We start from the raw sequence: 27949 nt of genomic DNA, 5'->3' as shown, positions 1-27949 counted from the left end.
GTTGTGATGGACTCGTTCGATTTTACTAAAAAATCTAGTTGACCATCATGAGCCATCGTAGAATTTGGGGGAATTCTCTCTGATGACGTCATTGTAAGGGATTCCACCAATAATCTACGGTGTCGCACTTGCAAAATCATAAACCACGCGAACGAAAGCAATCTCCATAGCATGACCGGAACTTTATTTATAAGCCCCCCTTCTTAGGGGGGCTCTTAAGATACACGTGTGTGCGTATAATGATGAGAAATAACGAGAGTAACTATTGTATATCCTACAAACAATTTTTTTGGTTTTTCAAAACGCACTGGCTATTCGCACCGCCACGGTACATGGAGCCATTGTTTCCGTTCTTATTCGCGCCGTCAGAAACAACCAATGAGAGCGCTTCTTACAAATGACCCGGATCACCCGCCCTCTCCAAATCGCTTTGTCCGGTCATGCCGGTTGTCTCCTGTACAAGCTGAATCTCTCATGTCTCTTGCTGTAAGTACTCCAAAAAGAATTTTTCTCCCATTTTTTTCGTTTTCGAAGTGGTCCAATGTGAGGAGTATACCACCGAGCACCGTGTTTAGGTTACTTTTGGGCCTTTGCTTACGTAGATATGATTTTATGGAGTGTTTTTGTTTGCAATTCAAGCATGACCCGTTGACCGGGAGTACAGTGTCAGTGCAGGCGGGGCGTGCATGCATGCATTCATGCATGGTCATCAGAGTGCATGTTGGCATTTTGGCTTGGACAGCGTTTGAACAGTTTATCACTTCTTTGAGCACCAGATCAATTCCTTGCTGCTTGTGTTTTGTACAACAATATACCCCGGTAATTCATACTTTCTTCATTACAGGTGTTAATTAGAGTAATTATGGAAGTTGAAAAGGTGCACAGATTCGTGGCGGAGCACATCTTCTGCAATGGCGGACCTCCAAAGACAACGACGAAACGCTCTTCAGTGCAGAACTTTTAAGGAAGCCTAGGCTAACAATAACACATGGATGGTACCTTGATTTAATGACAGAGTCTTAGTCTATGGAATCGCGACGAAATCCTACGACGGCGTCACAAAATACACTAGTATAAAATGAACATGACATGTCCTGAATACATAGCGTCACGAACGCTCACTTATCTTTTACCGGCACTGAGAGTAATTATGTTCAACTTGCTCACTGAAACTTTATAGACATTGGTAGAAAGGGCATCTACGTATACCCCGACTGTGAGTTTTAAATTGATTGGTGATTGTATAACTGTTTTCCGGCGAGCTGCAGTTGAGCAAAAGTACATAGACTGGCACTTCAAAGCAATATTGATGCTGTGACTGTGTGTAAATATTGTAACCCTGTAAGCATTCTAACACTAAATATTCTGGACCATTGTATAGCTGTACATTTAGATGCCTGATGTTTAAGTCATGACTTGTTGTTCATTTTCGGTTCTCTGTGCTGCCTACCTTCTCTTGTAAATATTCTGCACCATAGTTTACTAGTAGCTTTACATATTAGATGCCCGATGTTGAAGTCATGACTTGTTGTTCATTTTCGGTTCTCTGTGCTGCCTTCTCTTGCTCAAATCAGCCCCCAAAATACTGAGATTCGAAATCAGGAAGAAGGACCCCCACCTTCAGCTTTCGTATGAGAAAGAGGCAATTCCTAGCTGGTTGGTCATAATTGGCAATGATTCGGTCCTACTTTTTGAGGAATATTTCTCCTGCTACATCACGTAATTGATCGACCAGTGTCCGAACAAGAGAAAAAAGTATCAAGCCTAGCTAGGCCCTATTGCATAATGTTCTGTAGAGGGGATGATACTGATAGGGTGTGGGTGTGGTGAAGATCGAAACGTACATGCACATGCACCCCCCCCCCCGACCACCCTTAGAGGAGAATGCCAAACGAACTTGGACCACCCACATTGACATGCACCCCCCCCCCCCGATATGCATGCCCTGGCTCCTATGGCTATAACATCTTGTGTGATGCTGCTTCTGACAGGGCCGGCTGGCCTGGCTGGAAGTCAAGGATCCTACCCACACCCAGAGCCAGGACTAAAGGCACTTCCAACACTCGTCACAAACAAACACCACCTCAATCATGAATTAGGCCTACTTTCCTTACCTACCATCACCCATGTCACCACGGTGCGATCTATTTATTCACTCCGTATTATTCGCACCATCACGGTACGGTACCTTTCTCTCACCGTAACGGTGTGATCTATTTTTAACTGTACAGTAATTCGCCCCGTCGCGGTTCGACCAATCACTGCTGAATGAATAATTCGCACCGTGACGGTACGGCCAATCATAACCACCGTCGTATTCACACCGTCACGGTACGAATAGCCACGACCTTTCCAGAATTCACACCGTCACGGTACGAATAGCCACGGCCTTTTCAAAATGAGTGATGTGCGATGGACATTATAACGCCGGTCGTATCTTGAGGTTTTATCTTGTCTGGCTCGAGACTCATCCGTAATAACCTAAAGAGAACAAAGTTTGATAATCAAATAGACTTTAACATCATCGTAAAAACAGTTTTGGTGTTATTGTCTGAAATCACTTGCGGTAAAGGTGTCATCGCCTTCACCATTTAGCCCTGGTCTATTCTGAAACCTTTCAGTAGACCTTGGATGAGCTGCTCAATCAGCGCTACAACCCGAGCATTCTGACCGGTACCCGTTTATCCACCTCGGTGGAGTAAGGCAAGTGAGACCAAGAGACCTGCTGAGAATCTGAAGCCGACGGTCGGGTTTGAACCAGGGACCTCTTCACTGCAAGTTGAGAGTCAGAGCGCCTAATCCACAAGGGCTTATCCACCACAATACAAATCACGTATATTTGCAGAAACTAGGACGCTGCCCTTGGGTTTCGGGAGTCACTGGCGTCAAACACAAGTCTTCATTGATTACGTTTGGAAACGTTTGTCCCTGGAGTACTTGGCAATGTTGAACAAGCAAAAACAGTGGTGGAAATCAACTGGGTTTCCAACAAAAGTCTTGATTTGGTCTTTATCTTATACTAACCTATCAAAAGAGTAGCATCCCTCGTCATAGACAGTGCTTGCCGCATCTGAGACTTTTCAACCGGAATGACGGTCGTGCTAAAAATATGATAACAGTAATTCCATTCTTTTTCTCCTCCGTACTGGACCCCCGCTCGGTAGACGGTCGACCTTAAATTTGGTGAGATCCTAAAGGAAATGATGAAATTGACAGGATTAAATTGCTTTTGGTTGCGTAGTTACAAGGGAGCCAGGTTGTTTTGGCTCATGACTGATCAGGCAACACAGCAATGGGTGAAAATGGCAATAGGCTGAACTGGCCATGCAGGTGAGACGAAACTGTTACGTACTTTCCTGTCCTCTTGCTATAAGATCATTTTGAACCATAGGCCAGAACAGCCCTGGCGAATATGGTTGTAGAATGAACTCTGGTCGTGGCGGTGGGACAAAACAATGATGTTATTTCAAGGCCATTTGCTCAAAGATTTTCTTGATCCACGGGACGAAACAGCGAAACAAGGAACTGAAACAGGAGCTGAGTAGAGCAGAAGGGAGCAAAGATGTTTCTCAAGACCACCCAAATCTTTCCTGTTTTACAGCGAAACAACAAACAGTAGAGGGTCAAGAGCTGAGTAGAGCAGAAGGAAGCAAAGATGTTTCTCAAGACCACCCAAATCTTTCCTGTTTTACAGCGAAACAACAAACAGTAGAGGGTCAAAACAAGTGACCATGTAATAAAACAGCTAAGGAACATGGGCTGAGACAGTAGAGGGTCAAGAGCTCAGTAGAGCAGAAGGCAGCAAAGATGTTTCTCAAGACCACCCAAATCTTTCCTGTTTTACAGCGAAACAACAAACAGGAGAGGGTCAAAACAAGTGACCATGTAATAAAACAGCTAAGGAACATGGGCTGAGACAGTAGAGGGTCAAGAGCTCAGTAGAGCAGGAGGCAGCAAAGATGTTTCTCAAGACCACCCAAATCTTTCCTGTTTTACAGCGAAACAACAAACAGTAGAGGGTCAAAACAAGTGACCATGTAATAAAACAGCTAAGGAACATGGGCTGAGACAGTAGAGGGTCAAGAGCTCAGTAGAGCAGAAGGCAGCAAAGATGTTTCTCAAGACCACCCAAATCTTTCCTGTTTTACAGCGAAACAACAAACAGTAGAGGGTCAAAACAAGTGACCATGTAATAAAACAGCTAAGGAACATGGGCTGAGACAGTAGAGGGTCAAGAGCTCAGTAGAGCAGAAGGCAGCAAAGATGCTTCTCAAGACCACGCAAATCTTTCCTACTTTTACCCAAACCTTTTTATTTCACAAGCAGTCGGCAAAATCATACTCACTTTGTACCATTCTCCATCCACTGCCTAAACAACTCTCGTCCCTTTTGTGCGATATCCGTATCCCCAGTTCTCACGGCCGAGTAAAGCAGAAGAGAGCGGAGGTATTTCTGTAGGTGTGATCCCTTGTCCTCCCAACCGAGTACACGAATCTGCTTCTTCATAAGATTCTGAAGATATTTCTGGAAGAGGAAGATGTAACTGGATCAAAGGAGGCCCTGCTACAGCCAATACACACTTCACTTTCGTGGGCTTTTGTGGCACTTTGCACGACAAATTGGGCAAAGCAGGTTAGAAGTATTGTGTTTTCTGGTTTGTCAAAGCGACATGACATCATGAAGGCATGCCAGGTCACTTTACCAATCAGTTTTGGGACTGAGATGGGGAAGAGATGGAGAAGGGGTGAACTGGGGATGGCCGTTGGGTCATTGCGTGGTGGTTGCTGGACTTTTGCTCATCAATGTCCCAAGTCAACATAAAAGGAGGTCAGTTTAAGTTACACTGAGGTGCCCGAGTGCCTTATAAAAGGCAAGGCCTGTGAATTGCTGTGGAATCGTCTCCTGAATACTAATAGTAAATGCCAAAGGATTAAACTTACAGTGTAATATTCAAATATCTCCGATCCTTCCAGGTGTGTATCCTTCCTCGTTCTCCAGATACTTGGTCAGTTCGAGTGCCGTGACCTGCGTAATGTTCCCAGCTCTGAAAGGGAGGAATGATCATTAGCTGAAACTAGCAGTGACATCCTCTCAGAGCCAATAGGTGCGAAGATATGCGACTATAGGATAGTGTCCTTGGAGTCACTACGTGTAGACTTACTTCGTGATGTGTGGTGAGTCACCAGATAACAGAACTGTATGCAGAAGAGGAAGACTATTAGAGTTCAAATGAGCTGAAGAAGTTTTCTCTCAGCCTGTGGAGTCATCAGGGCAAATTGGGCCAGTCAATTTCTCTCACAAGGAGCACTTTCTATTGGTAACATTTCTAAACCTATCGACCTGACCATTCGTTCGAAAGCTCTCGATGAGTACTTTCTGCTGGTACCATTTGTAAACCTATCGACATGACCATTCGTTGGAAAGCTCTTGATCAGCACTTTCTCATGGTACCATTTCTGACATTTAATTTCCTTACCGTGCTAAAGCAAATGCATCATCTACCAGCCCCACCCTATCAGAGGCAGACAATTTGTTATGATACTCCTTCAACTGTTTGATCAGAGCATTCCAGTTTTCTTGGGGGTAATTCACACGGTAGAACCCTGACTGGTTGACGTTTGCCTTGTACCACTTCCAGGCTTTGGGTAGGCCTATCGCTCCTGGAAAATGAAACACTAAAACAGTGACTACACAGATGTATGACTAGGAACATTGTTGGGGCTGTCAGAGTGGCCAAAACGAAACACCTACGCGTGTAGGGGCATGTCACCTCGGAGGTCCTGGGTTGGATTCCTAGCATACTCTTGTGATAGACAAGGCGACTTTCTTCGACAGCGTAGCTCTCCAGTTTTTTCCTACTTATTACAAATCGCTTAATATTATTTATAGAGCTCTTAATGTCCTAGTTGATGGTCAGCGCTCAACTCTTCTTCACTGGTAACATAGTCTTCCCAAGCATCGATCAGGTCAACTGGGTCTCATACCGCTCCAGCCTCCTGAAGCACGCTGTCTCACAGACAAGTCCCTCAAAGCCTTCTCGCTCGGCGAATTGTCCCATTCCTACCTTACAGGTAAGTCTCCCCGTTTACCATTGCCCGTTTACACATCTTTGGAGAAGATTTTATCATTTCCCGCCTACCTGGTCCACGATGCATCCAGATCTGATCCTTTGTTGACATGGAATCGGTGATGTAGGTCAGCGGAATATGCCACGTGTATCTGGAGGAATAGAACATCATTTGCTATTTGTCATTAGACAACACCAGATATAAAAACCGATCTCGATGGCATAGTGGTTAAGGCGTCCGCCTCGTGAACGGAAGGTCGAAGGTTCGAGGCCCGCTGGTAACCTCTTTCCGATGCGGCTGGTTGGTTAGCCACCAGCTAGTTAAAAAACTGGCTTCTCACCAGAAGCCTGTCATTAGAGAGAGAGGAGTTTTGAAGTAAAGAGTGTCTCATAAGCCAAAGCTAGCTGGCCCTTTCATTAGGGGTGACACTCTAATAAACAAACTTAACTTTACTTTTACAAACTGATATTTGTAATGACGATGCCTTAACAAAGCATAGAACTTTGTAGAATAGAGGGTCCCTGTCCTCACAAATTGAGAACCTTCTTGCTCAAATAGAAATGAAACATGCCACCTATGGGTGATTTAGTGAACGTTGACCTCTGTGACCTTGAAAAGAAGGTCAAATCAAAAACCCGGGTGATATGTCATTTAACCTTATTAGATATACCTACCATAAACATTTTGTCACTCTACGTACAACCATTAGCTTCAATGAAAAGGCCAGGGGCCATTGCACTCACCATATAGATATTTGGTGGTTAAGAAGAGCCAAATGCAAATAGAGCAAGATGCAAAAATCTTGATGGTCAAGATGCAATAATGATGACATTATTCCTCCTTTAAGAAAACTAATCTAATCATCATCCATGACAAGTAGTTGTATTAAAAGAAGAACGGCATTGTAAGGACCAGAATTAGAATAGTGGCATGGCTAACTGGGCCCCAGGACAATGGACACTGGACAATGGACAAGGGATTTAGATTCAACAATACAGTCATTAGGACATGCCTCAATGAAAAGACTCATACTATTAGCTCAACCAGTTTTCTGGGGGGAATGAATGGGGTTTGGTCACATGCTCAAGACTTAATTAGCAGAACCACTTCTAACTGCTCTGTGCATTTGGAATCAGACAGAACACAGCTTGTGCATGGGCTGAGGAGTGTGTAAAAAGGTGAGTGTCTCACATCTATGAGCTACAAGGTCACATTTATGTCAAACATTTGAGATTTATTTGAAGTTGAAGTGTAATCAACATTGCCAGGAACCCAAACTGGATTTCAACACTTGAATATTTCTGTTCCCTCTTCTAATTTTTACTTTCAGTTGATCATCGACTAGAGAGATGTCGGTCCACTGGTCAGCTGTACAAGAGGAGCAAGTATAATTTCTCTTCCATCAATGAGTCTTTCAGTCTATTCTGCCTCTTACTGATTGAGCTAAAACTGCATACAACAAACCAAGATGCCTGTTTACTATATTTCCATGAAGTCTGAAGTGGTAGTTGAAGTGATAGTCGAATGCGATCATATGGCCAAGCACACACCAAGTTCCAAGTCTAGTAACTTCCTTATTTGGAAACCTTTTTCCTGATTCAGAAATTTCAAGACATAATAGTTGCCTGGTCTCTGCTAGAGCATGATTTAATACAGTCCATATCAATGTTTTTAATGGTCAGTATTCTGGTCAGAATATGTATGCTATGCTTTGGTTTGCCATCTGACACGAGTGATCAGGTTTTAATCGTCTGATCAGAGTAGTTCTCTAATAGAGCAGATAGTGAGTCGAATGTGGTTCCGCCGTCTGACACAGGAAACCCAGCCGCAATCCTCTGGGCCAGTCTGGCAACCAGAGCAGTTCTCTAATAGAGCAGATAGTGAGTCGAATGTGGTTTCACCGTCTGATACAGGAAACGCAGCCGCAATCCTCTGATCAGAACAGATTATGCTTTTGTCCACTGCATAACGTCCAGACACAGGACAGTCTAGGTCTTTCTTGTGGTAGGGATACCAAGGTGTTGGGGCATATTCCAGGAGAGGAAGGACTCTCTTGTCGTTGTTGACTTAAGATCGATGCGAGTCTTACTGTATGTTTCTGCAGAGGAAACCCGTGGTCTTGGTAATTTTGGGATATACCTTATACATCCTGTCTTTAACTTTTTATGAACTGCCAAAAGTGATTCGTTCCCACTCTATTGTTTTTATCGGCCTCATCTTTCATTGGTGTGTATAATATGACATAAATTTTGTCATATTTTCTTGATGGGATATATTTCAAATGATGTTATAAATCAATCAATATGGCAACCACTATACTCGCCTGTTGTGTCACACCGACTGTAACTAGCTAAAGAGGGAGGTAAGCTGTTATGGATGTCAGATAGTGGTCTCTCTGGCATCTGCTTGCAATTTTTGATGACATTCCACCACGATCTCAAGGACCTGGCTTTATCTAATGATATGTTCGCACGGGGGGAGTGGGGGAAGGGTGGAAGAGCCAGTCACTCCCGTGGGAATTATACCTCCCGAAAGGATGTCTTTGGAAAGGGTAAGCATTTGTTAGCCAATAAAGACAAGATTTTTAACTCCTCAGCTTCTATGAGGCATTTGGAGAGACTTCTTGTCTAAACAGTACCATTTTGCCACTCTAAGACATACAACGGTAACTTATAAACACAAGACTTTGATCCTTGTCTTGGAGGTCTTTGACGGGCCTCGGCACTTCGAATCTTTATTAATGTTTTTAATGGTCAGTATTCTGGTCAGAATATGTATGCTATGCTTTGGTTTGCCATCTGACACGAGTGATAAGGTTTTAATCGTCTGATCAGAGTAGTTCTCTTATAGAGCAGATAGTGAGTCGAATGTGATTCTGCCGTCCGACACAGGAAACCCAGCCGCAATCCTCTGGGCCAGTCTGGCAACCAGAGCAGTTCTCTAATAGAGCAGATAGTGAGTCGAATGTGGTTTCACCGTCTGATACAGGAAACGCAGCCGCAATCCTCTGATCAGAACAGATTATGCTTTTGTCCACTGCATAACGTCCAGACACAGGACAGTCTAGGTCTTTCTTGTGGTAGGGATACCAAGGTGTTGGGGCATATTCCAGGAGAGGAAGGACTCTCTTGTCGTTGTTGACTGAAGATCGATGCGAGTCTTACTGTATGTTTCTGCAGAGGAAACCCGTGGGCTTGGTAATTTTGGGATATACCTTATACATCCTATCTTTAACTTTTTATGAACTGCCAAAAGTGATTCGTTCCCACTCTATTGTTTTTATCGGCCTCATCTTTCATTGGTGTGTAATATGACATAAATTTGGTCATATTTTCTTGATGGGATATATTTCAAATGATGTTATAAATCAATCAATATGGCAACCACTATACTCGCCTGTTGTGTCACACCGACTGTAACTAGATAAAGAGGGAGGTAAGCTGTTATGGATGTCAGATAGTGGTCTCCCTTGCATCTGCTTGCAATTTTTGATGACATTCCACCACGATCTCAAGGACCTGGCTTTATCTAATGATACAGGACAGTCTAAACAGTACCATTTTGCCACCTCTAAGGCATACAATGGTAACTTATAAACACAAGACTTTGATCCTTGTCTTGGAGGTCTTTGACGGGCCTCGGCACTTCGAATCTTTATTAATGTTTTTAATGGTCAGTATTCTGGTCAGAATATGTATGTTATGCTTTGGTTTGCCATCTGACACGAGTGATAAGGTTTTAATCATCTGATCAGAGTAGTTCTCTTATAGAGCAGATAGTGAATCGAATGTGATTCTGCCGTCCGACACAGGAAACCCAGCCGCAATCCTCTGGGCCAGTCTGGCAACCAGAGCAGTTCTCTAATAGAGCAGATAGTGAGTCGAATGTGGTTTCACCGTCTGATACAGGAAACGCAGCCGCAATCCTCTGATCAGAACAGATTATGCTTTTGTCCACTGCATAACGTCCAGACACAGGACAGTCTAGGTCTTTCTTGTGGTAGGGATACCAAGGTGTTGGGGCATATTCCAGGAGAGGAAGGACTCTCTTGTTGTTGTTGACTTAAGATCGATGCGAGTCTTACTGTATGTTTCTGCAGAGGAAACCCGTGGGCTTGGTAATTTTGGGATATACCTTATACATCCTATCTTTAACTTTTTATGAACTGCCATAAGTGATTCATTCCCACTCTATTGTTTTTATCGGCCTCATCTTTCATTGGTGTGTAATATGACATAAATTTTGTCATATTTTCTTGATGGGATATATTTCAAATGATGTTATAAATCAATCAATGTGGCAACCACTATACTCGCCTGTTGTGTCACACCGACTGTAACTAGCTAAAGAGGGAGGTAAGCTGTTATGGATGTCAGATAGTGGTCTCCCTGGCATCTGCTTGCAATTTTTGATGACATTCCACCACGATCTCAAGGACCTGGCTTTATCTAATGATACAGGACAGTCTAAACAGTACCATTTTGCCACCTCTAAGGCATACAATGGTAACTTATAAACACAAGACTTTGATCCTTGTCTTGGAGGTCTTTGACGGGCCTCGGCACTTCGAATCTTTATTAATGTTTTTAATGGGCAGTATTCTGGTCAGAATATGTATGTTATGCTTTGGTTTGCCATCTGACACGAGTGATAAGGTTTTAATCGTCTGATCAGAGTAGTTCTCTTATAGAGCAGATAGTGAGTCGAATGTGATTCTGCCGTCCGACACAGGAAACCCAGCCGCAATCCTCTGGGCCAGTCTGGCAACCAGAGCAGTTCTCTAATAGAGCAGATAGTGAGTCGAATGTGGTTTCACCGTCTGATACAGGAAACGCAGCCGCAATCCTCTGATCAGAACAGATTATGCTTTTGTCCACTGCATAACGTCCAGACACAGGACAGTCTAGGTCTTTCTTGTGGTAGGGATACCAAGGTGTTGGGGCATATTCCAGGAGAGGAAGGACTCTCTTGTCGTTGTTGACTTAAGATCGATGCGAGTCTTACTGTATGTTTCTGCAGAGGAAACCCGTGGGCTTGGTAATTTTGGGATATACCTTATACATCCTATCTTTAACTTTTTATGAACTGCCAAAAGTGATTCGTTCCCACTCTATTGTTTTTATCGGCCTCATCTTTCATTGGTGTGTAATATGACATAAATTTGGTCATATTTTCTTGATGGGATATATTTCAAATGATGTTATAAATCAATCAATATGGCAACCACTATACTCGCCTGTTGTGTCACACCGACTGTAACTAGCTTAAGAGGGAGGTAAGCTGTTATGGATGTCAGATAGTGGTCTCCCTGGCATCTGCTTGCAATTTTTGATGACATTCCACCACGATCTCAAGGACCTGGCTTTATCTAATGATACAGGACAGTCTAAACAGTACCATTTTGCCACCTCTAAGGCATACAATGGTAACTTATAAACACAAGACTTTGATCCTTGTCTTGGAGGTCTTTGACGGGCCTCGGCACTTCGAATCTTTATTAATGTTTTTAATGGTCAGTATTCTGGTCAGAATATGTATGTTATGCTTTGGTTTGCCATCTGACACGAGTGATAAGGTTTTAATCGTCTGATCAGAGTAGTTCTCTTATAGAGCAGATAGTGAGTCGAATGTGATTCTGCCGTCCGACACAGGAAACCCAGCCGCAATCCTCTGGGCCAGTCTGGCAACCAGAGCAGTTCTCTAATAGAGCAGATAGTGAGTCGAATGTGGTTTCACCGTCTGATACAGGAAACGCAGCCGCAATCCTCTGATCAGAACAGATTATGCTTTTGTCCACTGCATAACGTCCAGACACAGGACAGTCTAGGTCTTTCTTGTGGTAGGGATACCAAGGTGTTGGGGCATATTCCAGGAGAGGAAGGACTCTCTTGTCGTTGTTGACTTAAGATCGATGCGAGTCTTACTGTATGTTTCTGCAGAGGAAACCCGTGGTCTTGGTAATTTTGGGATATACCTTATACATCCTATCTTTAACTTTTTATGAACTGCCAAAAGTGATTCGTTCCCACTCTATTGTTTTTATCGGCCTCATCTTTCATTGGTGTGTAATATGACATAAATTTGGTCATATTTTCTTGATGGGATATATTTCAAATGATGTTATAAATCAATCAATATGGCAACCACTATACTCGCCTGTTGTGTCACACCGACTGTAACTAGCTAAAGAGGGAGGTAAGCTGTTATGGATGTCAGATAGTGGTCTCTCTGGCATCTGCTTGCAATTTTTGATGACATTCCACCACGATCTCAAGGACCTGGCTTTATCTAATGATATGTTCGCACGGGGGAGTGATGGAAGGGTGGAAGAGCCAGTCACTCCCGTGGGAATTATACCTCCCGAAAGGATGTCTTTGGAAAGGGTAAGCATTTGTTAGCCAATAAAGACAAGATTTTAAACTCCTCAGCTTCTATGAGGCATTTGGAGAGACTTCTTGTCTAAACAGTACCATTTTGCCACCTCTAAGGCATACAATGGTAACTTATAAACACAAGACTTTGATCCTTGTCTTGGAGGTCTTTGACGGGCCTCGGCACTTCGAATCTTTATTAATGTTTTTAATGGTCAGTATTCTGGTCAGAATATGTATGCTATGCTTTGGTTTGCCATCTGACACGAGTGATAAGGTTTTAATCGTCTGATCAGAGTAGTTCTCTTATAGAGCAGATAGTGAGTCGAATGTGATTCTGCCGTCCGACACAGGAAACCCAGCCGCAATCCTCTGGGCCAGTCTGGCAACCAGAGCAGTTCTCTAATAGAGCAGATAGTGAGTCGAATGTGGTTTCACCGTCTGATACAGGAAACGCAGCCGCAATCCTCTGATCAGAACAGATTATGCTTTTGTCCACTGCATAACGTCCAGACACAGGACAGTCTAGGTCTTTCTTGTGGTAGGGATACCAAGGTGTTGGGGCATATCCCAGGAGAGGAAGGACTCTCTTGTCGTTGTTGACTTAAGATCGATGCGAGTCTTACTGTATGTTTCTGCAGAGGAAACCCGTGGGCTTGGTAATTTTGGGATATACCTTATACATCCTATCTTTAACTTTTTATGAACTGCCAAAGGTGATTCGTTCCCACTCTATTGTTTTTATCGGCCTCATCTTTCATTGGTGTGTAATATGACATAAATTTTGTCATATTTTCTTGATGGGATATATTTCAAATGATGTTATAAATCAATCAATATGGCAACCACTATACTCGCCTGTTGTGTCACACCGACTGTAACTAGCTAAAGAGGGAGGTAAGCTGTTATGGATGTCAGATAGTGGTCTCCCTGGCATCTGCTTGCAATTTTTGATGACATTCCACCACGATCTCAAGGACCTGGCTTTATCTAATGATACAGGACAGTCTAAACAGTACCATTTTGCCACCTCTAAGGCATACAATGGTAACTTATAAACACAAGACTTTGATCCTTGTCTTGGAGGTCTTTGACGGGCCTCGGCACTTCGAATCTTTATTAATGTTTTTAATGGTCAGTATTCTGGTCAGAATATGTATGCTATGCTTTGGTTTGCCATCTGACACGAGTGATAAGGTTTTAATCGTCTGATCAGAGTAGTTCTCTTATAGAGCAGATAGTGAGTCGAATGTGATTCTGCCGTCCGACACAGGAAACCCAGCCGCAATCCTCTGGGCCAGTCTGGCAACCAGAGCAGTTCTCTAATAGAGCAGATAGTGAGTCGAATGTGGTTTCACCGTCTGATACAGGAAACGCAGCCGCAATCCTCTGATCAGAACAGATTATGCTTTTGTCCACTGCATAACGTCCAGACACAGGACAGTCTAGGTCTTTCTTGTGGTAGGGATACCAAGGTGTTGGGGCATATTCCAGGAGAGGAAGGACTCTCTTGTCGTTGTTGACTTAAGATCGATGCGAGTCTTACTGTATGTTTCTGCAGAGGAAACCCGTGGTCTTGGTAATTTTGGGATATACCTTATACATCCTATCTTTAACTTTTTATGAACTGCCAAAAGTGATTCGTTCCCACTCTATTGTTTTTATCGGCCTCATCTTTCATTGGTGTGTAATATGACATAAATTTGGTCATATTTTCTTGATGGGATATATTTCAAATGATGTTATAAATCAATCAATATGGCAACCACTATACTCGCCTGTTGTGTCACACCGACTGTAACTAGCTAAAGAGGGAGGTAAGCTGTTATGGATGTCAGATAGTGGTCTCCCTGGCATCTGCTTGCAATTTTTGATGACATTCCACCACGATCTCAAGGACCTGGCTTTATCTAATGATATGTTCGCACGGGGGGAGTGGGGGAAGGGTGGAAGAGCCAGTCACTCCCGTGGGAATTATACCTCCCGAAAAGGTGTCTTTGGAAAGGGTAAGCATTTGTTAGCCAATAAAGACAAGATTTTAAACTCCTCAGCTTCTATGAGGCATTTGGAGAGACTTCTTGTCTAAACAGTACCATTTTGCCACCTCTAAGGCATACAATGGTAACTTATAAACACAAGACTTTGATCCTTGTCTTGGAGGTCTTTGACGGGCCTCAGCACTTCGAATCTTTATTAATGTTTTTAATGGTCAGTATTCTGGTCAGAATATGTATGCTATGCTTTGGTTTGCCATCTGACACGAGTGATAAGGTTTTAATCGTCTGATCAGAGTAGTTCTCTTATAGAGCAGATAGTGAGTCGAATGTGATTCTGCCGTCCGACACAGGAAACCCAGCCGCAATCCTCTGGGCCAGTCTGGCAACCAGAGCAGTTCTCTAATAGAGCAGATAGTGAGTCGAATGTGGTTTCACCGTCTGATACAGGAAACGCAGCCGCAATCCTCTGATCAGAACAGATTATGCTTTTGTCCACTGCATAACGTCCAGACACAGGACAGTCTAGGTCTTTCTTGTGGTAGGGATACCAAGGTGTTGGGGCATATTCCAGGAGAGGAAGGACTCTCTTGTCGTTGTTGACTTAAGATCGATGCGAGTCTTACTGTATGTTTCTGCAGAGGAAACCCGTGGTCTTGGTAATTTTGGGATATACCTTATACATCCTATCTTTAACTTTTTATGAACTGCCAAAAGTGATTCGTTCCCACTCTATTGTTTTTATCGGCCTCATCTTTCATTGGTGTGTAATATGACATAAATTTTGTCATATTTTCTTGATGGGATATATTTCAAATGATGTTATAAATCAATCAATATGGCAACCACTATACTCGCCTGTTGTGTCACACCGACTGTAACTAGCTAAAGAGGGAGGTAAGCTGTTATGGATGTCAGATAGTGGTCTCTCTGGCATCTGCTTGCAATTTTTGATGACATTCCACCACGATCTCAAGGACCTGGCTTTATCTAATGATATGTTCGCACGGGGGGAGTGGGGGAAGGGTGGAAGAGCCAGTCACTCCCGTGGGAATTATACCTCCCGAAAGGATGTCTTTGGAAAGGGTAAGCATTTGTTAGCCAATAAAGACAAGATTTTAAACTCCTCAGCTTCTATGAGGCATTTGGAGAGACTTCTTGTCTAAACAGTACCATTTTGCCACCTCTAAGGCATACAATGGTAACTTATAAACACAAGACTTTGATCCTTGTCTTGGAGGTCTTTGACGGGCCTCGGCACTTCGAATCTTTATTAATGTTTTTAATGGTCAGTATTCTGGTCAGAATATGTATGCTATGCTTTGGTTTGCCATCTGACACGAGTGATAAGGTTTTAATCGTCTGATCAGAGTAGTTCTCTTATAGAGCAGATAGTGAGTCGAATGTGATTCTGCCGTCCGACACAGGAAACCCAGCCGCAATCCTCTGGGCCAGTCTGGCAACCAGAGCAGTTCTCTAATAGAGCAGATAGTGAGTCGAATGTGGTTTCACCGTCTGATACAGGAAACGCAGCCGCAATCCTCTGATCAGAACAGATTATGCTTTTGTCCACTGCATAACGTCCAGACACAGGACAGTCTAGGTCTTTCTTGTGGTAGGGATACCAAGGTGTTGGGGCATATTCCAGGAGAGGAAGGACTCTCTTGTCGTTGTTGACTTAAGATCGATGCGAGTCTTACTGTATATTTCTGCAGAGGAAACCCGTGGTCTTGGTAATTTTGGGATATACCTTATACATCCTTTCTTGTCTAAACAGTACCATTTTGCCACCTCTAAGGCATACAATGGTAACTTATAAACACAAGACTTTGATCCTTGTCTTGGAGGTCTTTGACGGGCCTCGGCACTTCGAATCTTCATTAATGTTTTTAATGGTCAGTATTCTGGTCAGAATATGTATGCTATGCTTTGGTTTGCCATCTGACACGAGTGATAAGGTTTTAATCGTCTGATCAGAGTAGTTCTCTTATAGAGCAGATAGTGAGTCGAATGTGATTCTGCCGTCCGACACAGGAAACCCAGCCGCAATCCTCTGGGCCAGTCTGGCAACCAGAGCAGTTCTCTGATAGAGCAGATAGTGAGTCGAATGTGGTTTCACCGTCTGATACAGGAAACGCAGCCGCAATCCTCTGATCAGAACAGATTATGCTTTTGTCCACTGCATAACGTCCAGACACAGGACAGTCTAGGTCTTTCTTGTGGTAGGGATACCAAGGTGTTGGGGCATATTCCAGGAGAGGAAGGACTCTCTTGTCGTTGTTGACTGAAGATCGATGCGAGTCTTAACTGTATGTTTCTGCAGAGGAAACCCGTGGTCTTGGTAATTTTGGGATATACCTTATACATCCTATCTTTAACTTTTTATGAACTGCCGAAAGTGATTCGTTCCCACTCTATTGTTTTTATCGGCCTCATCTTTCATTGGTGTGTAATATGACATAAATTTTGTCATATTTTCTTGATGGGATATATCTCAAATGATGTTATAAATCAATCAATATGGCAACCACTATACTCGCCTGTTGTGTCACACCGACTGTAACTAGCTAAAGAGGGAGGTAAGCTGTTATGGATGTCAGATAGTGGTCTCCCTGGCATCTGCTTGCAATTTTTGATGACATTCCACCACGATCTCAAGGACCTGGCTTTATCTAATGATATGTTCGCACGGGGGGAGTGGGGGAAGGGTGGAAGAGCCAGTCACTCCCGTGGGAATTATACCTCCCGAAAGGATGTCTTTGGAAAGGGTAAGCATTTGTTAGCCAATAAAGACAAGATTTTAAACTCCTCAGCTTCTATGAGGCATTTGGAGAGACTTCTTGTCTAAACAGTACCATTTTGCCACCTCTAAGGCATACAATGGTAACTTATAAACACAAGACTTTGATCCTTGTCTTGGAGGTCTTTGACGGGCCTCGGCACTTCGAATCTTTATTAATGTTTTTAATGGTCAGTATTCTGGTCAGAATATGTATGCTATGCTTTGGTTTGCCATCTGACACAAGTGATCAGGTTTTAATCGTCTGATCAGAGTAGTTCTCTTATAGAGCAGATAGTGAGTCGAATGTGATTCTGCCGTCCGACACAGGAAACCCAGCCGCAATCCTCTGGGCCAGTCTGGCAACCAGAGCAGTTCTCTAATAGAGCAGATAGTGAGTCGAATGTGGTTTCACCGTCTGATACAGGAAACGCAGCCGCAATCCTCTGATCAGAACAGATTATGCTTTTGTCCACTGCATAACGTCCAGACACAGGACAGTCTAGGTCTTTCTTGTGGTAGGGATACCAAGGTGTTGGGGCATATTCCAGGAGAGGAAGGACTCTCTTGTCGTTGTTGACTTAAGATCGATGCGAGTCTTACTGTATGTTTCTGCAGAGGAAACCCGTGGTCTTGGTAATTTTGGGATATACCTTATACATCCTATCTTTAACTTTTTATGAACTGCCAAAAGTGATTCGTTCCCACTCTATTGTTTTTATCGGCCTCATCTTTCATTGGTGTGTATAATATGACATAAATTTTGTCATATTTTCTTGATGGGATATATTTCAAATGATGTTATAAATCAATCAATATGGCAACCACTATACTCGCCTGTTGTGTCACACCGACTGTAACTAGCTAAAGAGGGAGGTAAGCTGTTATGAATGTCAGATAGTGGTCTCCCTGGCATCTGCTTGCAATTTTTGATGACATTCCACCACGATCTCAAGGACCTGGCTTTATCTAATGATATGTTCGCACGGGGGGAGTGGGGGAAGGGTGGAAGAGCCAGTCACTCCCGTGGGAATTATACCTCCCGAAAGGATGTCTTTGGAAAGGGTAAGCATTTGTTAGCCAATAAAGACAAGATTTTAAACTCCTCAGCTTCTATGAGGCATTTGGAGAGACTTCTTGTCTAAACAGTACCATTTTGCCACCTCTAAGGCATACAATGGTAACTTATAAACACAAGACTTTGATCCTTGTCTTGGAGGTCTTTGACGGGCCTCGGCACTTCGAATCTTTATTAATGTTTTTAATGGTCAGTATTCTGGTTAGAATATGTATGCTATGCTTTGGTTTGCCATCTGACACGAGTGATAAGGTTTTAATCGTCTGATCAGAGTAGTTCTCTTATAGAGCAGATAGTGAGTCGAATGTGATTCTGCCGTCCGACACAGGAAACCCAGCCGCAATCCTCTGGGCCAGTCTGGCAACCAGAGCAGTTCTCTAATAGAGCAGATAGTGAGTCGAATGTGGTTTCACCGTCTGATACAGGAAACGCAGCCGCAATCCTCTGATCAGAACAGATTATGCTTTTGTCCACTGCATAACGTCCAGACACAGGACAGTCTAGGTCTTTCTTGTGGTACGGATACCAAGGTGTTGGGGCATATTCCAGGAGAGGAAGGACTCTCTTGTCGTTGTTGACTGAAGATCGATGCGAGTCTTACTGTATGTTTCTGCAGAGGAAACCCGTGGTCTTGGTAATTTTGGGATATACCTTATACATCCTATCTTTAACTTTTTATGAACTGCCGAAAGTGATTCGTTCCCACTCTATTGTTTTTATCGGCCTCATCTTTCATTGGTGTGTAATATGACATAAATTTTGTCATATTTTCTTGATGGGATATATCTCAAATGATGTTATAAATCAATCAATATGGCAACCACTATACTCGCCTGTTGTGTCACACCGACTGTAACTAGCTAAAGAGGGAGGTAAGCTGTTATGGATGTCAGATAGTGGTCTCCCTGGCATCTGCTTGCAATTTTTGATGACATTCCACCACGATCTCAAGGACCTGGCTTTATCTAATGATATGTTCGCACGGGGGGAGTGGGGGAAGGGTGGAAGAGCCAGTCACTCCCGTGGGAATTATACCTCCCGAAAGGATGTCTTTGGAAAGGGTAAGCATTTGTTAGCCAATAAAGACAAGATTTTAAACTCCTCAGCTTCTATGAGGCATTTGGAGAGACTTCTTGTCTAAACAGTACCATTTTGCCACCTCTAAGGCATACAATGGTAACTTATAAACACAAGACTTTGATCCTTGTCTTGGAGGTCTTTGACGGGCCTCGGCACTTCGAATCTTTATTAATGTTTTTAATGGTCAGTATTCTGGTCAGAATATGTATGCTATGCTTTGGTTTGCCATCTGACACAAGTGATCAGGTTTTAATCGTCTGATCAGAGTAGTTCTCTTATAGAGCAGATAGTGAGTCGAATGTGATTCTGCCGTCCGACACAGGAAACCCAGCCGCAATCCTCTGGGCCAGTCTGGCAACCAGAGCAGTTCTCTAATAGAGCAGATAGTGAGTCGAATGTGGTTTCACCGTCTGATACAGGAAACGCAGCCACAATCCTCTGATCAGAACAGATTATGCTTTTGTCCACTGCATAACGTCCAGACACAGGACAGTCTAGGTCTTTCTTGTGGTAGGGATACCAAGGTGTTGGGGCATATTCCAGGAGAGGAAGGACTCTCTTGTCGTTGTTGACTTAAGATCAATGCGAGTCTTACTGCATGTTTCTTGAGGAAACCCTTGGTCTTGGTATTTTGCACTTTATACGTTTTGTCTATAAGCTTGTCAGGACTTGATAATTTTGGGAATGGAACTTCATGTCCCACTTGATCGCCCATTGTCCCAGTTATTCAAAGGATCGATACGGTATGGCCGCAATCGGGATTGTGACGTTAGAGGGACTAAAATGAGTTCAGGTGTTGATTAAGCAAGAAATCTTGTTGCCTCTCAACCAACGGGCCTAGGCCCTTTATACCTGGCCATGAGGAAGAACAGCCAAGGAAACGACCTTGACAAAAATTTATTCAGAATGGTGTCTGTCCTTCCATCCGTCATTATGGTGCATGTTTCTCTTTAGCACGATATCTTTTCAGACTGGTGTCAGTACTTCCATCCGTCAATGCAGAATTCCGTCAACACAGAATGGCGTCTGTCTTTCCATCCGTCAACATGGTGCACATTCCGAAACTGTAAGACACAGGCACAGCAAATCTGGCAATGAGGAAGAACAGCCAAAGAAATGACCTTGACAAAAAATTTAGCACAATAACTATTCAGAATGGTGTCTGTCCTTCCATCCGTCAACACAGGATGGTGGCTGTCCTTCCATCCATCACCACATAATGGTGTCTGTCCTTCCATCCGTCAACCTGGTGCATGTTTTGTAACCACAAGATGTAGGCACTTCAAAACTAGCCATGAGGACAACCGATGGACTAAAACGAGTTCCAGTGTAATGTCACCTATCAACCAATGGGGTTGGCAGGCTTGTTTATTGTTACTACATGTTGAGTTGTTCTGCAGGGTTACGTCAATCGGGGTTTGTAAAGTTCAGACAAATGTTTCTTTTGTTCTTTTAGGTAGAATTATGCACTTTTCCCACCAAATTGGTAAAAAATTATAATTCTTCTTTTTTTATCTTCCAGTGTTTTAGTCCGTTTGAAAGTTGTACTTACTGATTTATACTCCTGCAGTGTTGATCAGGTCCATGCAGTCCCTACACATCGCAGGAGTTCAGGACCCCATAGAACTATATCAGTGAAGAGAGAGGAATCAATGCCACACAATGATGATGACATTGGAGCCAATTTGATACATGTAGGTGGATCAGTAGCGTTGCCTCATATCAAACTTTAGACCCTTTTCTAAACTCAATTAATAAACTCTAACTCAGGCCCTGACCCATTGTTGGTGATGAATAAAACTGTTGGGGCTGTGCCCAGGGTGGAAATGTCTGCTGAAGAAGCAATTTAAACAAAGTCATGGGTGTTATGTCTAAACAAGAGTACTTATTTGTTGTCTCTTCTTTTCAGACAAGACTCAAATTCTGAGAGCATCAGCCGACCACTTCCGACCGAAGAGAGAATGAGGTTTTTTGGTTCAAATGGTGGCAAATTGGTCTATCGGCCTGGGTTACGGAGTAACGGCATCATTGGTTTCAAGTCTGGAGCCACACAGTGAGATTAATGCACGAAGTCTACCATTAAAGGACACAGGAAAGATAAATGATATCCATGGTCACACAGCAACCCTGCCCCTGACTTCAGTCACAATGCAGCTGATGGCTTTGTCAATCGTTTCAGGCCATTTCAATGTTGCACAAAAGCTTTTCAGTGAGATTCTTTCAATCTTTTTCACATTTTTCAGTAATGCATCACAAGTATTTGTATTTCGCTAGATATTTGGTGGTTAAGAATTCATGCAAATATATTGCACTTTTTACCTTTTCAGTTTTGGAGTCGAGAATCAGATCGGACCGGAATTCATTGTCCGAGGTTATCTGACATGGGGAGTCATGTGCACCAAATTTCAGGTTCATAGCTTTAGCGGTTGAGAAACGTGCCATATTTACACTCAAACAGCCAATTTACACCATTTGACCTACGTGACCTTAGTGAAAAGTAGGTCAAATCAATAACCCGTATGATATGTGATGTATCCTTGCCAGGAAATATTATCGAAAATGATTCACTTATAAGAGAGATATCACACTTTTTAGGTTTTCATTTTTTGCCTGCTGATGGCTAAGTCAAGAATTAGATTGGACCGAAATAAGTGTCTGAGATCATCTGACCTGGAGGGGCCTGTGTACAAGGTTTCGAGTTCATAGACTTACTACATGTAGCAGTTAAGAAATGTAACACGGTTTTTGAAACAGGATACAGACGACAACGAACGATGACAGACAATGACGGATGACTGATGACTGACGACTGACGACTACGGCGACTATGATGACTAGGGCGACAGACGCCGGACACTGCAGTATTGTACAGACTGTGGGACCTAGACATGACTTATTTGCTGTGCAGTTGCAAGAAGGAGTACCTACCGTAACAATATTATTGAAAACGAGTAATTGATAAGATATTGCACTTTTCACCTTTTCAGTTTTGAAGTCAAGAATCAGATCGGACTGGAATTCGTTGTCAGAGGTTATCTGACGTAGGGAGTCATGGGTACCAAATTTCAGGTTCATTGCTTTTGCGGTTAAGAAATGTGCCATACTTACACTCACAGCCAATTTACACCATTTACATCTCGGAATACCTACCATAAAAACATTATTGAAAACGATTCACTTATAAGAGAGATATCACACTTTTTAGGTTTTCACTTTTGGCCTGCTGATGGCTAAGTCAAGAATCAGATCGGACTGAAATCAGTGTCTGAGGTCACCTGACCTGGAGAGTCCTAGCAGTTAAGAAACGTACCACTTTTTTAAAAACTTAATACAGATGACATGGACAGTGAGGATCCTGGCTCTATTTCAGGACGTCTCATCAGAAAGATGAGATCTATGGTGGAGCATCTTCACAGTTAGAATACGCAGTCACGTCACACTTGGTAGCGACATGAGCTTCCAATCGTTCAGTAGCCAGGGTGCCAGTGATTATTATGAATGACAGACTCCACTATAGAGCAGTCTGCTCCTTCACTTCCCTTCAACCATGTAAACACATGAAATGATTTTTATCAAAAACAGCTCATTTCCACAGACATTCCTTTTTTGATTTCATGGTTTCTACTGTAAAAGTGAACGGGAAGCTTCTCCTATTAAATGCCTTACTCCATTGAACATTCACTAAGTCAATGCATTTTCAATCTGTGCAGAAAATCCCTCCCCATTTCACCAACTTGTCATTTTTGCTTCCTGCACTTCACCGCCGCAAGCTCTTGCTGAGAGCTAGTTTATGTTTTGAATGTATGTGTATTTTTGCAATATTTTTGTACCAGATTGTTACCTTTCTCCATGCCAACGATGTAATCCTTTGTCTCCTGAATGAATAGTTAGTGTGCAGAAACCTTGTGTAATTTGTCAGTTTTTCTATACAAGAGCAGGGGTAGGAGACTTGAATTCTAATTGTATTACTTTGTTTTGTCATCTTGAGGTGTATTGCTTGATATAATTATTTGTATTATTGTAAGAGGCCGATGGCCTTAATCATTAATAAAAGTTTATTATTATTATTATATTATTATCATTATTATTATCATAGTTAAATAAGGAAATGCAATAATGCGAGCATCAAGGATCTGGGCATGATGTACGGCCGCCCAGACTGATACTGTGAAAGAGACAAAATATCATTTCTCCATTGATTCCTCTTGATGTTGTCACCAGACAAAGTAAAGAAGACAGAGGAGGATTGACATTCATCATCTTCATTGTTCACTGCTATAATAGACTCGACATTTATTTCGTTAGATAAGATGATGTAAAGAACTTCTTCGGTTCAGGACCAGCACATCAGATGCCGCTTGTGTAGTTGACATTGTTTCAAGGAGAGGTTTGCCGCAATCAATGGGACCCCCTGTTCAACAACGTAGAATAGCGTCATTGGGCACTGAATGTAGATCTATCTACAGGGAGGCCCAGAATTATTTTCCTTCGGACAATAGAATTATATTGTGTATCCATTGTGTGAGGGAAAATAATTCTGGGCCACCCTGTACATCGCTATACACTCAAGGTGTTAACAGTCAGTGTCGATTCAGCTTTTGAACAAAAATATCCTTGCTACTTTACGAAGATGCCCCCTTACTATTCCACACATGACACACTTGTAGAAACTATCTCGACTGTCCTAAATACATTCTACTCTTTAGTAAGCATGTAATTAAGTCAAGAATCAAATCGGACCAAAATTCATTGTCAAAGGTCACCTGACCTGAGGGGTCCTGTGTACAAAATGTCAAGTTCATAGCTCCAGCGGTTGAGAAACATGCCACTGTTTTTGAAACAGGATATAGACAATGACGACGATGACAACGGACACAGCGGTGTTGTATAGACAGTGAGCCAATGAGTACAAAATGACATAATAAGGATTTTCTAGTGGCCAAGTTTTAATTAATTCATCATAAGATTGGGACAATCACAAGAAAGTCAGATAGAAATATCACTCAAGAAACCTTTACGACAATGAGACCGCAATTTGGCCTCTGAGTAGCGATCACCCAGGGGTACATGTGTCCCAAGTAAGAGTTCAATAGATTCAGTGGTTACAAAACGTGCCACCCATGTCTAACGACGACGACGACGGACACTGCGTGATGGTAAAGACTCACAGGTGAGCCAAAAATCATGGCAGTTTACCCAGTGGATCTTGCACATTGACAGAGCCCTCCCCCCGAATTCTTTACTCCATAACGTTGTCAGCCAGTTCCATCAGGCCTTGTCGAATTTGGATCCCAAATCTACTGGAAATGGCTTGCCAAAACATGTTTTGCCAACCAGACAGGGCATGCTCGACCTTTTGACATCATATCAAGCACTGTTTTGCAATCTAACGTCGCACAACAAATAACTTTGGTGCTAACCCGTGCTTCTGGTGTAAGGAAGTCTTGGGCAATGCCAATCAACGACGAACCCTGTCATAGATATAAAGAATTATGTGTTCAAGGTTGGAACAGGATGGGGAAGGAGGTCAAAGGTTCAAAATCATAATCATTTTTCTGCCACTGGATCTCAAAGCTACCTTATTCTTGGTACCTGTCCCAGAGATCAACTTCTCAGCCCTGGGTATTGAGTCAAGTCAAAATTAGTGCACAAACTTTATCTTTTGAAATGTCATGTTATATCACAGGTATAGGTGTAAGCTGGGCACCAGGAGACTCTCTACGTAGACATGTAATTGAGGGTGGCCCCGTGCGACAAAGTTACATGAAGACATTGTTTTGTGATCTGTCAACAGATCCTTCCCACCAGCCATCTTTCAGTCCGGTGTTTGGGGCAACTCGCATACACAGTTTTCAGGGTGGAAGAATCAACAATGTTTCCAATAAAGGAATGTAGCAATGGCATGCAACAGACAGTCTCGAAAAAATACACTACAGGTTTTGGATTCATGCACCAAGTTTGGGCCACAAGTTCACGGCCAGCTGGAAGATGAAGTTGTGAGACTGTGGATGGACGTGGGGGGGGGGATGACTATCTCATACACAAGTAGGGGGGGTTACTGTAACAAAGAGGGTCTATTCAAATGTACAGGCTTGGCCAAAGGAAAATACTTACCCGAATGCTTAATTTTCCAAATATCTTCAACACATAAGTTAGATTTAAAGATGGTCAACTTCCCCACATTCGGGATAACCCGAAAAATAGAGCAGAAAAGGGATTCTTTGTAACTCATATCAGCAATTATAATCAATAGACACGCCAAACAAGTGGGTGAACTGCATACCAACTATGTGAGTAAACACGTTATGCCGAACAGTTAGGTGAAAGTGGCACGCCAAATGAGACGGGAAAACTTGCACGCCAACTAAATGGGGTGGAAGTTGCACACCAACTGGATGAGTTAACAAAGTACCTTTGGCCAGAACGATATGAAAAACACTACATACGAGGTGAAACTGGCATGCCAACTACGTGGGTAAGATGCATCTACAGAATACAGTTAGGAAGATATTCAGAAAACTAAGGTTGTGATTCACTTTTGACCAAGAGTGTACATTACCTTTTCGTATGAGATGGTATCAAAAAGTTTGTTGATCTGATTCGGGTTTTTAACGGTTACACTAATCGGGTGAGAGTTACTTAACGAGTCCAGATTCAGGGCTGTTAGGGATGTACTTGTCACAAATTCGTCAAACTGAAAACAAATTATGAAAATGATGATTTACGATCATTTGTAAAATGGTGTACCTTTTTGTACGATATTGCGTCGAATATCTCGTTGATTTGGCTAGGATTCTTCACCGGTACGCTGATTGGGTGGGAGTTACTCAAACTGTCCAAGTTTAAAGCGGGCTGCAAAGTGTCTGTGACAAATTCGTCAAACTGAAAAAAAGTGTCAAAGTTATATTATAGAAGAAACTGTGGAGATTTTGAGAGATAAAGACATGGACATTTATAGCCAATCACACACTGCAGGTTATAGCATGCCACTGAAGTTATTCACACTAGAAAACAGCTTATTCTTTGGAAAGTTGAGCTCACGACCTCCTGATTATGAGCCTGCTGCTCTAACTACTATGCCAATGATCTCCGTCCCATAGATATTCTCTAATTATCAAATATACATTGGAACCTCCCTTAGCGGTCACCTCTCTACTAAGGACACCTCTCTATAAAGAAATTGGTCCCAAATTAGATGTTTCCATGGGGTGGAGCTCATCACCTCCACCACTTTCCATTTTGTTTGAAGACATCAGTTCCGATGTACTGGACGAAACTTGCAAATCCTTCATTCAGCCAAAGGTCGTTCCACCATTTCATGGTCACAAGGTTACCAAACCACTGAAAGGACAAAGGACAAAGGTCAAATTCAATAATCCACTGCAGAAATGCTAAATATTTCAAGGCTTGACCGGCTGTCATCGAAGGAATCTACCGCAATGTCTAATATCATTATCGTACCTGATGCGCCAACTCATGAGCGACCACCATCGCAATCCACTGTTCGTCATGTGACGATGACACCGCCGGGTCAAACAAAATGGCCGTCATACCATACGTGATCAGGCCCCAGTTCTCCATGGCACCGGCCGCAAAGTCGGGAATCGCAATCAGATCGGTGATGTCGTTTCTTCAAGAAAATCTCCTCGTAACTACTGGAATCACATAACTTGGAATGTGTTAACCCGCAACAGGCGATTGTAAATCATGTACTTCCTTTCCTCAACTCAGAGAACAAGAAGGTATTTCTTATGGCAAAGCTTTGAAGATTAATCACATTATGAAGGCATTCGACTTCAAAGTGATGAAAATACAAAAATCGATATCAAATACAACTATGTTAGAATAGATTTGCAGTGAAAACTGATTAGTATGCGGTTTCATTGATGTGTTTGGCGGCCAGTGGTGGGAACCTACAGGTACTACAGTAGAGATCGGGGCAGAGGTTTCATGACGTGCTTGAAAGCCACAGGATGGAGCTTATTTTAGAAGTGATTGTAACAGCTGTTTATTCTGTAACATCCTGAGTTTTCCTCCGGCTAGCTCTTGTTGTCGGTAGAGAGAATAAACTTGGATGTTATCTTTTCTTACCACTTTTCACACTTTTATATGCTCTGTCAAAACGTTTCGATGCTCGACGATTACACTAGCGGAGTCTGACAAAGATGGATTCCACCCCTGCCGGGACACACCCACGGCAGAGGCACAACCAACCCCCAAAGACAAATACCTGCGTCACATCCCTCCCCCTGGGGGAAGATGTGCCCCACATCTTCTCTTAACAAATTAAACCTGATATTCCAAAATTGGAGAAAGTGAACCATGACTGCCGAAGGGCTATCCCTCCACAGCTGTACTGCTGCGGACAAATCACAACCTCGGTCAAAAGACCCCATCTCAAGCACCACTGTATAAAATACTCAATCTGGTGGTCACACGGCAACTACGAAAGATGGTCACACGACCAAAACACAGTCACGGTTAAAAATAACCTTCCTGGTCACCACTTATCGATCAGCCTGATCGGTGACCCCACAAGGCTAATTGGAATTACAAAACTTAGTCTCAGCCGACTAATA

The 27949-nt window shown here is 42.8% G+C and overlaps 1 protein-coding gene across 2 annotated transcripts; it reads right to left on the bottom strand.

The window, feature by feature from the left end:
* Window positions 1–1946: 1946 nt before the first annotated feature.
* On the bottom strand, window positions 1947–26410 carry LOC135487957 (thyrotropin-releasing hormone-degrading ectoenzyme-like). Of its 2 annotated transcripts, none has more exons than XM_064772267.1 (7): window positions 26118–26410; window positions 6140–6219; window positions 5477–5660; window positions 4941–5044; window positions 4346–4524; window positions 3025–3191; window positions 1947–2481 (listed from the first exon to the last, which is right to left on the bottom strand). In XM_064772267.1, the coding sequence occupies exons 2-4, from the start codon at window positions 6177–6179 to the stop codon at window positions 4951–4953; spliced, it is 318 nt and encodes a 105-aa protein (XP_064628337.1). In that variant the 5' UTR covers window positions 6180–6219; window positions 26118–26410; the 3' UTR covers window positions 1947–2481; window positions 3025–3191; window positions 4346–4524; window positions 4941–4950. The 2 variants fall into 2 exon arrangements, with proteins under 2 accessions (XP_064628337.1, XP_064628336.1); XM_064772266.1 differs by having other exon boundaries at window positions 26118–26406.
* Between the last annotated feature and the right edge of the window lie 1539 nt (window positions 26411–27949).

Source organism: Lineus longissimus, chromosome 5 (assembly GCF_910592395.1).
Source record: "Lineus longissimus chromosome 5, tnLinLong1.2, whole genome shotgun sequence".
Taxonomy (NCBI): Eukaryota; Metazoa; Nemertea; class Pilidiophora; order Heteronemertea; family Lineidae; genus Lineus; species Lineus longissimus.
The sequence above is the reverse complement of the archived record's forward strand: the minus strand, read 5'-3'. Positions and strand labels throughout refer to the sequence as shown.

What these genes read in the sequence shown, in the direction of transcription:
- LOC135487957 (XM_064772266.1), bottom strand. Translation starts at nt 4,506, where the DNA reads ATGAAGAAGCAGATTCGTGTACTCGGTTGGGAGGACAAGGGATCACAC. An exon ending in TGGATGGAGAATGGTACAAA is followed by an intron (nt 3,192 to 4,345) that starts GTGAGTATGATT and finishes CATTTCCTTTAG; the next exon opens with GATCTCACCAAATTTAAGGT.